At 31.0% G+C, this 12,338-nt stretch overlaps 1 protein-coding gene across 1 annotated transcript; it reads right to left on the reverse strand.

Moving 5' to 3' along the window:
• Window positions 1-3,772: 3,772 nt before the first annotated feature.
• LOC127173257 (uncharacterized) lies at window positions 3,773-7,352 on the reverse strand. The gene is made up of 6 exons (XM_051123011.1): window positions 7,043-7,352; window positions 6,560-6,880; window positions 6,241-6,459; window positions 4,707-4,794; window positions 4,383-4,434; window positions 3,773-4,302 (listed from the first exon to the last, which is right to left on the reverse strand). The coding sequence occupies exons 1-6, from the start codon at window positions 7,089-7,091 to the stop codon at window positions 4,087-4,089; spliced, it is 945 nt and encodes a 314-aa protein (XP_050978968.1). The 5' UTR covers window positions 7,092-7,352; the 3' UTR covers window positions 3,773-4,086.
• Window positions 7,353-12,338: the final 4,986 nt, after the last annotated feature.

A 12,338-nucleotide genomic window follows, 5' to 3' on the forward strand; every position in this document is an offset into this window, starting at 1 on the left:
AAATCCAGGGTTTCTGTGCCTTTTTGTAGGGATGCCAGATTTGTACAAAATCGTGCGATTATGTCATTATGTCTATAAAATAACAACAACAATAATCATTTATTAATAATAATAAATAAAAGATTGATAAATATACCGATAGATTAAGAAATATTAATATTGGACTAAGGCTGCACAATCTGCCCCAAAAATGTTGTTATTATATTAATATGGCTAATAATAATAATAATAATAAATAATTTTAGAATTACTATTGAACTGGAGATGCACAAATTATATAATAATAATATAATATGTAATTATTATTAATAATAATAATAATTATTATTATTAAATAAAATATTGAAACTACGAAATAAAAAAAAGGTTAAGAAATTTTAAAATTGGTCTGAGACTGCACAATCTGCCGAAAATGTTGTGATTATATTAATATGGCTATAAATAATAATAATAAATAACAATTTTAGAATTACTATTGAACAGGAGATGCACAAATTATATAAATATGGCTATACAATAATATATTAATAATAATATAATATTTAATTATTATTATTAACCATTATTATTAAATAAAATATTGAAACTACAAAATAAAAAAATATTAAGAAATATTAAAATTGGTCTGAGATTGCACAATCTGCCCAAAATGTGATTATATTAATATGGCTAATAATAATAATAATAATAATAATAAATACAAATATGAAAATTACTAAATAAATACAAGAAATATTACTATTGGACAGGGGCTGCACAAATTGGACAAAATATTTTCATTATATCAGTATGGCTATAAAATAATATTAATAATAATAATAAATATTATTATAATTAATATTAAATGAAAATATTGAAACTAAGAAATAAAAATAGATTACAAAATATTAATATTAGACTAAGGCTGCACAATTTGACCAAAATGTTGTGATTATATTAATATGGCTATAAATAATAATAATAAATAAATAAGAATTACTAAATAAAAACAAAACAAGAAATATTACTATTGGACAGGGGCTGCACAAATTGGGCAAAATATTTTCATTATATCAGTATGGCTATAAAATAATATTAATAATAATAAAAAATATATAATTATAATTACATCAAAATATTGAAACTAAGAAATTAAAATAGATTAAGAAATATTAATATTAGACTAAGGCTGCACAATTTGACCAAAATGTTGTGATTATATTAATATGGCTATAAATAATAATTATAATAATAATAAATAAGAATTACTAAATAAAAACAAAACAAGAAATATTATTATTAGACAGGGGCTACACAAATTGGACAACATTTTGTCGTTATATCAATAGGCTACAAGATAATATTAATTAAATATTAAATAAATAATTTAATATTAAATTAAAATACAAAACAAAATAAATATTAGTTGTAATATTTCAGTGTAAAATAAAAAAAAAGTATTTAAGAAAAACAAATTTATTAATAATAGAATTGTATTTTTATTTTACATTAAACCTATTAAATTACCATACTAATATTACCTGTCTTAATTTCTTCGTTTTCAAAGTTAAATCATCAAAATGTTATTTTGATAGAAAAATGTAGGCATATAAACCCTCTAATGCATATAAATGAACACGTTGCCATGCTTCATTGTGAAACATGCAATTAAATCATAGCTTTTTTATTATTATTATTAATGGAACCATATTGTGATTTTGGTTTTATTTTGATTAATCATGCAGCTGTAGTACTACAGTATATACACTATTTTTGCACATGCACACAAGAACACAAATGCATTGCATAGACAGAACATAAACTGTGCACATTATTATATTGTATATTGTGTTTAATGAGAGCAATTCAGTAAACAAAAACTCAAGTTTCAAAATGTATGATAATGCACTCGCACATGGAAATGTTGAATATTTAATGGCATCAATGAAAGTGAGCAGTGGGTGTAGAATCGATGCAGCGAGTTGAAAGTGATCTGTACTCTGTCAGAGATGGTATGGGGTCTTTCAGGGCTTTACCCTCTTTAAAAGGCTTCAGGATTTCGGCCAGATGGGGTCACGGCTGCGCTCATATTGATATGATCAAAATCAGATTCGCATAAACGTCAAATATCTCCTAACACTACATGTTTTAGAAAAATCACGACGCCTGTGAAGGGAAGACAAACACCAGGTCGCCAGAAACAGCAGAACATCAACAGCATGTGATCTAAAAAAAGATGCAGCGGTGGCTATAAATAGACGTGTTAATATGGAGAGGATACCCTGCTTTTGCTGTCTCAAACACAGGCACATTTACAATCGTGCACTGAAATTCTTCTAAAACAGTCAAGAAATATCTGAAAAATGAATGTTAAAACATTATTCTGAAAGTACAGAATTTATTTTTGTCAAAAAGGCATTCAATACATTTTTCGCCAGCAATGCTGGAAAGACATTTAACATGGTAAGAGCTACAGATATACAGTATGTACAGTACAGCAAATGCAAAAGGCAAAATCAGAGCTGAATTCATCACTACATATATCTCTAGGGGAGCCTAGTGGTTGCCGTGGTAACTGTCACAAAAGGCGGCTGACGTCAGCAAAGAGGGAATCCAGAGAGATGCACATCATGCACATAAACTCATAGTTTCAGCAGTTTGATAGAGAAACTATAGCGATCATAGAAGTTAAACCTATTGCATTATATGAGAACTGTATACGGTATGAGAGTGAAAAAGCAATGCATGACAGTTGTCAAATAGCATCTATTAACCCTATAAAGCAGATAAAGGATTATTTGGATAATTTCATATTATTGGTGATATACAGTCAGTGATATTTAGATAATTTTTGTATGTATCTGCTGTACTGCTATAAAGATCTCACTGATGTGCATTACAGTCAAAAGTTTTTGAACAGTAAGATTTTTAATGCTTTTTAAAGAAGTCTCTTCTGTTCACCAAGCCTGCATTTATTTGATCCAAAGTACGGCAAAAGCTGTAAAATGTTGAAATATTTTTACTATTTAAAATAACTGTTTTTTATTTGAATATATTTTAAAAAGTAATTTATTTCTGTGATCAAAGCTGAATTTTCAGCATCATTAGTCCAGTCTTCAGTGTCACATGATCCTTCAGAAATCATTCTAATATGCTGATTTGCTGCTCAATAATTTTTTTAATTATTATTATGAATATTTAAAACAGCTGAGTACATTTTTCAGGATTCTTTGATGAATAGAAAGAGCTAAAGACTAGCATTTATCTGAAATAAAAAGCTTTTGTAACATTATACACTATACCTTTCAAAACCTTGAAGTCAGTATAATTTTTTATTTTTTATTTATTTTTTGGGGTAAAAAAAAATATAGAAATGAATACTATTATTTAGCATTTATTTTATTTATTTATTTTAACATTTATTATTTTCATGTAATCAATTTTAGCTTTAATTTCAAAAGTGATGATAAAGACATTTACAATGTTACAAATGATTTCTATTTCATATAAATGCTGTTTTTCTGAACTTTCTTTTTATCAAAGAAACCTGAAAAAATTCTACTCAGCTGTTTTCAATGTAATAATAATAATAATAAATGTTTTTTGAGCAGCAAATCAGAATATTAGAATGATTTCTGAAGGATCATGTGACTGAAATAATGATGCTAAAAATTCAGCTTTGAAATCACAGGAATAAATTACATTTTAAAATATATTCAAACAAAAAGCAGTTATTTTAAATAGTAAAAATATTTAACATTTGTACAGCTTTTGCTGTATTTTGGATCAAATAAATGCAGGCTTAGTGAGCAGAAAAGACTTCTTTAAAATATCAAACATCAAATATCAGCATCTGCACCAAATTGAATATTTTTGCTCAGTTTGAGTCTCTGAATAAAATTTAGCTATTTTTTCCTTTATATTTGCACTATATCAGACTATATGAGCCATAAAACCTTATGTATCAGAAATGATGCTCAACAAAAAACACATTTGTTTTTTAGATTTGTCTAAAGGCTCTTCCATTTAACAAAATTCAATTTTTCAGACTAGTACTTCATAACTCTGGCTTAAAGCAGGGTTAAAATGTTGATATTACTCATCATGTCAGCATTTACCGCTGTTGTTCTGACATTGCACTGTGATCTGAGCGTACTGAACATCAGCTTCCTGTGCAGAAGTTGCAGTAAACTGGGCATTTGTGAATTTGCAGAAATGAACATGAGAGTACTGAACTTCCTCCTCCTGGTGAACTGACTTTCCTTTCTCCTCCAGGTCAAAGGTCACAGGCAGTATTGTGTCATTTGCATACACATTTTCATCCTGAAGAAATGACAAATCAAGAGTTTGTTTGTTTGAAACTAGTTTTACACGTCGTTATTATTATTTTTTTTTAAGTTTACCTGTTTGCTTTGCTCTTTTCCTTCAGGTCTTTTGAGCTTTTGGTATTTTTTCCTTTTGTTTAGGTAGAAAAAGAAAACACAAACATGACATTAGCACAGTTACGAAGGTACAATCACGTTAGTTTAGTTTATTTTGTTTACAAGGGCAATGCACATTAATAAACAAACCTAGAAGAAGGAATAAAAAAGTAAATAAAAAAAATACAAATACATGAATGCACATAAAAGTCAAACTAAAATACAAATATAAGAAGTAATATTTCAGGCAAAAAGGCCATTGCCTTACACAGAATATTTTAAACAGTTTTCTGTTCACAGACTCACATCATCCACAGAGCTGCACAAACCAGCAGCATGACAATAATCAGGAGCGACGACAGCGTTATGATTCCAGCGCTTTCATACGCCACATCTGGAAACAAAAATAAGCACTCAGATTCACAGATTTTTATGGAGACCTGTGTCGTGATATAACCTCACAATTCTTACTTTTTCTTTCACTGAATTTTGAGATATAAACTCACAATTGCGGGGAAAAGTAAGAATTTATAAAATCAGAATTGGGTGATATTTATTTATTGTAAGTCATAATTACGAGATAAAAAGTCAAAATTATGACTTAATAAATCAAAATTATGAGATAAAATGTCAAAATTATGAATAGCTTAAATTATAATTACGAGATAAAAGTCGAAATTATGAGATAAAAGTCAAAATTCTGACTTACAAAATCGAAATTATGACTTTAAAACTCATAATTATGAGATAAAATGTCAAAACTATGACTAACTTAAGTCATATATACAAGATAAGTAGAAAATATTACTTAAATAGTCGAAATGATGAGATAAAATGTCAAAATTATGACTAACTTCAGTCATAATTCCGAGATAAAAGTCGAAATTATGACTTACTAAAACAAAATTATGAGATAAAAGTTGAAATTATAACCTAAAAAGCCAAAAATATGAGATAAAAAGTCAAAGTTATATAATTATAAGACAAAATGTCAAAATTATGACTAACTTAAGTCATGATTATGAGATAAATTGAAATTATGACTTAAAAAGTTGGAATTATGAGATAAAAAGTCGAAATTATGAATATCTTTATTATGAATAACTTAATAAAGTTATAATTATGAGATGAAAGTTGAAATTATGACCTAAACAGTCAAAATTATTATATAAATAGTCAAAATTATGAATAGCTTCAGTTGTAATTACGAGATAAAAGTCGAAATTATGAGATAAAAAGTCAAAATTATGATTTACTAAATCGAAATTATGACTTAAAAAGTCAAAATTATGAATACCTTAAATTATAATAGCTATATATAAAAGTCGAAATTATGAAATAAAAAGTTGAAATTATGACTTACTAAATCGAAAATATGACTTTAAAAGTCATAATTATGAGATAAAATGTCAAAATTATGACTAACTTAAGTCATAATTATGAGATAGAAGTTGAAATTATGAGATAAAAGTCAAAATTAGGAGATTAAAAGTCAAAATTATGACTTACTAAATCGAAAATATGACTTTAAAAGTCATAATTATGAGATAAAATGTCAAAGTTATGACTAACTTAAATCATACTTACGAGATAAAAGTTGAAATTATGACTTAAAAATTCGAAACTATGACAAAAAGCCAAACTGACTTAATGAACATTTATAAACACATTGGTCATGGGTTAGTGGTCTAATGATAAATGGGACATTCTAAATATATATGACGTAAGTCATAATTTCAACTTTTTGTCAGAATTGTGAGATACACTGTAATTACCTTGTGTTATTTTTTATTCTTCACAGTAACACCCAGATCAAATGTTTTTGTCAAGTTTTACTCACGAGTGACACTGTGAAAGTGTTCCAGTGCGCACGAGTATCGGTCTGAATCCTCACGACTCACCGCAGAAACATGCAGCTGATCGCTGGAATAGCGGACATTCAAAGGAACCTTGTTCTTGAACCAGATGAAGGTTTGTTTCTGAGGGCAGCTGGTCTTACAGGTCAGTGTGACGTTTTGACCTTCAGTCACATGATCAGAGTCCACAGACACCTGAAGATCTAATGAAACACACAATTGTCTGTATATCAGGTGCTCTCTCTCTGGAATGGTAATGGAAGATTCAAATCAAGTGAAAATAAACAATTGAGTAATATTTACCTGTCACATGTACAGTGAATTCTGCTAGACCAATTTGGGCGTTTCCTTCTCTGTACATGAAGCTCATGTAATATGTGCCAGCGTCTGTCTCTTTTACACGATCAATTTTTAGGTAACACCAATTAAATAAATCTTTAATATATCTGTATCTGGAGTCCTTACTGGGATCTACTATAGTTTCTTTATTATTTGTTCTGAGTATCCATGACTGAAACATCCATCTAGAAAGAAAACATTCAGACCCCAGAAACAAAGTTGATCCTGCAGGAGCACAAACTGATTCAGTCTGAACACTCACAGTGTCAGTCTGAACATTTAAACCTGAAACACAATTCAGAAAGTGTGTCAAAAAGGTGAAAATTTACCTACAGAAAATTAATTTAAATTAAATTACATTTAGTCGAATTAGTTTTGTAGCACTAGAGGTTTACAAACAACACAATAAAGACCAACAAATGAATGACTGACTGAATATAGTCTTACCTTTCAGATACAGCTGAAATAACACCATGAGTGAAAATCTGAGATTCATGGCAGATTTACTCAGTATTATAAATTAAAACGGTTTGATATTTACTTTGAATGATGTTTACAGAAGTGTACGTCTCCTTATGAAGACTGAAGACTCGATACAAAAACTTCAAAAAGCAGAATGATTATAAATAACCCAGGAAAACGCCAAAGAACACTCAAACTCAAAATGAGGAACAACCTCGAACTTCTGACATATTGTCCGATTTTACAAATCACAGCACTTCTAAAAAAACATTCATGCACACACATACACACGTCATCACAGCCACTACATACAAGACAAATGTAACATTAACCACTTACAATGTAAATTTTGTAACACCAGAAGTTAATTCAATTCTATTAAATCATATTGTGAAATCATTTCCTCATTCTTAGGAACTCAAATGAGTAATGACTTTATTCGTATCAGGCTCGGTCTCTCGGTTTATTCTGTGTCCCCTCCTTTCAAATCTCATATGATGTTGAAAAAATAAAAATAATAATCCAAAAGTTAAAAAAATAAAGTATAGGGTAGAGTTAGAGTAGGTGTAGGGAGGGCTTATGTTGTCGCAATAAAGTGGGATCCATTTAATAATTTGAATTAAATGATCATTTACACTTTTATAATGTACTACAATACTGAGTTGCAGATAATTGCCACTTTAACACAGTGTAAATAGAATCTATAGCTATTTGCAACCAGTTGCAATTTACACTTAGCTGACATTTTTTTAAAATTCAGTGCATCAGATTCTTTTTAACTGTAAAAAAGAAAGTAGAATGCAAAAGCACTAGTGATCCAGATTTGGAAATCTAAAAAAAAGTGTGTATCTGTATTAGGGTGATCCAATCCAATTTTGCTTTGAAAAACCAGCACTAAAGTAAGATGGGTTACCTGATCCTGGATAGCAAAACATGGGATTTCCAAATCCAGATCATTCTGATCCAGATTAAACTTTTTGAACAACCAGGACTTCAGAGCGTGAATCACTAATCAATTAAACAGGTTTGAGAATCATTTGATTCAGATCAGGACTTAGGAGCAGGTTTGAGAATCATTTAATTTAGATCAGAATGATTGCGTTTTGCGAATCATTTGATTCTGATTTGACACTTTTGCGAATTGAATCAACACATATTGCGAATTCAATGATTCCTGAATTGAATGGTGATCCGCGCTCCGATGTACCGATTTGAAATCATTTGATTCAGATCAAAACTTCTGAGTGCTATTTGCAAATCATTTGATTCAGATTGGGACTTCAGAGCAGAGTGGGTTCGCGAATCATTTTGCAAATTCAATGATCAGCAAATCGAATAATGATCCGTACTCCGATGTCCTGATTTGAAATGATGGTTCGCAAAGCATTTGATTCAGATTGGGACTTTGGAGCGTGAATCGCAAATCATTTGATCCAGATCAGAACTTCAGAGTGCTGATGGCGAATCATTTGATTGTGATCGGGACCTCGAAGCATGAACTGTGAATCTTTTGATTCAGTTTGGGACTTCGGAAAGCGGTTTCGAGAATCATTTGATTCAGATCGGAACTTCAAAGCAGATTTTTAAAATCATTTTGCAAATAGAATGATTTGCAATATGTGCTACGATGTCCTGGTTTGAAATTATGGTTTGTGAATCATTTGATTTAGGACTTCGGAGCGTGAATTGCAAATCATTTGATTCAGACCAGAACTTCGGAGTGCAGATTGCGAATCATTTGATTCAGACCAGAACTGTCGAGCACTGATCGCGAATCATTTGATTCAGATCGATACTTTGAAGCATGAATCCTGAATCTTTTTATTCAGTTTGGTGCTTCAGAGAGTGATTCTGAGAATCATTTGGTTCAGAACGGAATTTTTAGAGTGCGCAATGCAAATCATTTGATTCAGATCAGGATTTTGGAGCGGGTTTGCAAATAATTTTGCGAATTCAATGATTTGTAAATTGAATGATGATCCACACTCCGATGTCCCGATTTGAAATTATGGTCCACAAAGCATTTGATTCAGATCAGAACTTCGGAGCGTGAATCGCGAATCATTTGATTCAGATCAGAACTTCGGAGCGTGAATCGCGAATCATTTGATTCAGATGAATCCTGAATCTTTTTATTCAGTTTGGTGCTTCAGAGAGTGGTTTTGAGAATCATTTGGTTCAGAACGGAACTTTTAGAGTGCGCAATGCAAATCATTTGATTCAGATCACGATTTTGGAGACTGAATCGTGAATCATTAGTGTCAGATCAGAACTTCGGAGCACTGATGAATCGCGAATCATTTGATTCAGATCGGAACTTCGGAGCACTGATCGCGAATCATTTAATTCAGATCGGAACTTCCGAGCACTGATCGCGAATCATTTGATTCAGATACTTTGAAGCATGAATCCCGAATCTTTTTATTCAGTTTGGTGCTTCAGAGAGAGGTTTTGAGAATCATTTGATTCAGAACGGAACTTTTAGAGTGCGGAATGCAAATCATTTGATTCATATCAGGATCTTGGAGCGTGAATCGTGAATCATTTGATTCAGATCGGTACTTTGAAGCGTGAATCGCGAATCTATATTCTACGTAGGATGGATACAGAGATGCAGTTTTCAGTGCTTTAGGATGAACACAACTTTGGATATTTTCCATGTACTTGTCTAGATCAACTATGAATAAAGAAAAGAGAGGATTAGAGCAAAAAGTTTGATTATGCATGTGATATTCAGCTAGCAGGAAACAAATGAGTTTATTCCTATTTTCCTAGCCTAGTTAAATCCACACCCACATCTTTAAAACAGAAGGAAAAGTCACATCACATTTAAAAAATCTGATCAAAATGTGTCTGTGTGGTTCATTGGCAAACAAGTGAATAAATCTTCCTCAAAAGAGACAAAAACAGCAAATCACTTCAGTGTCTGATTTATATTACAATTACGTCCATCAGCTTTTTACTATAGTTAAACTATAGTGTCCATTACAGTTTCGGACATTGCTTATTATGATTTTCAAAGGTGTAGAATTTAGTAGAGATGCTATGACATGTCCCTACCAATATCCACACCCTACTAAATTGACCCAGCAATAATTTTGATCAAACAATTAAATGTCTGTTTTAGTGTCAAAATCAAACCTACACCCTTGTTACAATATAACATTTGTGACACCAAAAAATAATTACGAAATAATTTCCTCATTCTTAGGAAATAAATGAGCAATGATTTTATTTATAGCACGCTCAATCTCTGTCATAATAGGCTAATTTGTTCCTTGTAGGCTATATATTCTCTGTTTACTGTCCTTTTAGGTCAATATTGCTTTTGTGACTTTGAAAAATATAGTTTGAATGAATTTGCTTCATTATTTAAGCCTGAAACTGCCCTGCAGTTTATTTAGGGCTGATTTAGTTATTTCTTCACTGTACAAACAACCCAAAATACCTGAATACAAGTTTCAGCCTCAGACACACTTATTATACAGACTTAAAATTACAGAGAAACGAAAAAAACAGCAAAGAATTAAAAAAAAAAAATCGAGTTTCACGGGGAAAAAATGATGTCACACTGACCTCTGCTGGTCGAGAAGAGAATTGTGATTGTCGCAAAAGTTCACATTAGAGACAGTCTTATTATGAATAATAATATGAGTAACTAGATGAGTAAAGTTTGAAAACAAACTTTAAGTTGTCTTGAGAAAGCCTAGCCTGAAAGTTTAAAGCAGTTGTAATAGTATGGAAGCAGCTAGCATGATTTAACACATTGCTTACATGATTTAACATGTTGTTAACATGTTTTAGCATGATTAGCTTATTGCTTGTATTTTTATAGGCTGATTACAATGTTGTTAGCATGATTAGCCTGATTAACATGTTGATAGCATGTTTCGCACATGATTAGCATGTTACTAGCATGTTTCTAACATGGCTAACATGTTACTAGCTTGTTGTTAACATGTTTCCAGCATGATTAGCAAAGTTGCTAGCATGTTTCTGGCATGATTAACAAGTTGCCAACATGTTTCTGGCATGATTAGCAAGTTATTAGCATGATGTTAGCATGATTAACATGTTACTAGCATGTTTCTAACATGATTAGCAAGTTACTAACATGTTAGCACGTTTCTAGTATGATTAGCATGAAACTAGCACGTTGCTAGCATGATTAGCACATGACTAGCATGTTGTTAGCATGTTTCTAGTATGATTAGCATGTACCTAGCACGTTGCTAGCATGATTACCACGTTACTAGCATGTTGCTAGCATGATTAGCATGTTACTAGCATGTTGCTAGCATGATTAGCATGTTACTAGCATGTTTCTAACATGATTAGCATGTTACTAGCATTTTGTTAGCATGTTTCTAACATAATTAGCATGATTAGCATTTTTCTATCATGATTAGCATGTTACTAGCAGGTTGTTAGCATGATTAGCAAGTTACTAGCATGCTGCAAGCTGATTAGCATGTTGTTAACATGTTTTTAACATGATTAGCATGTTGTTAGCATTAGTAGCATGTTGCTAGCATTTTGTTAGCATGTTTCTAACATAATTAGCATGTTGTTAGCATGATTAGCATGTTACTAGCATTTTGTTAGCACTTTTCTATCATGATTAGCATGTTACTAGCATGTTGCTAACATGATTACCAAGTTACTAACATGCTGCAAGCTGATTAGCATGTTGTTAGCATGTTTCTAACATGATTAGCATGTTACTAGCATTTTGTTAGCATGTTTCTAACATAATTAGCATGTTGTTAGCATGATTAGCATGTTACTAGCGTTTTGTTAGCATTTTTCTATCATGATTAGCATGTTACTAGCATTTTGTTAGCATGTTTCTAACATAATTAGCATTTTGCTAGCATGATTAGCATGTTACTAGCATGTTTCTAACATGATTAGCATGTTACTAGCATTTTGTTAGCATGTTTCTAACATGATTAGCATGTTGTTAGCATGATTAGCATGTTTCTAACATAATTAGCATGTTGTTAGCATGATTAGCATGTTACTAGCATGTTGTTAGCATGTTTCTAGCTTGAAAGCTCTAGGAGGAGGTAGATACCGAAATTTGGCTCAGAAGAATAATAATAATAATAATCTTAAATAGTAGATCAGTAAGTTGACTTTCTCAAGACAACTTAATAATAATAATACACCGTAAGTACGCCGTTTTCTGTGAATGTGCGAGACTTCCGGTTCATTAGCCGCGGTAGCGATAATGAGAAAAAAAGGTGTAAAACTCTTCTGCGCTACAAACCAGTATATG

This window comes from Labeo rohita, chromosome 11, assembly GCF_022985175.1.
Source record: "Labeo rohita strain BAU-BD-2019 chromosome 11, IGBB_LRoh.1.0, whole genome shotgun sequence".
NCBI classification, from domain to species: Eukaryota; Metazoa; Chordata; class Actinopteri; order Cypriniformes; family Cyprinidae; genus Labeo; species Labeo rohita.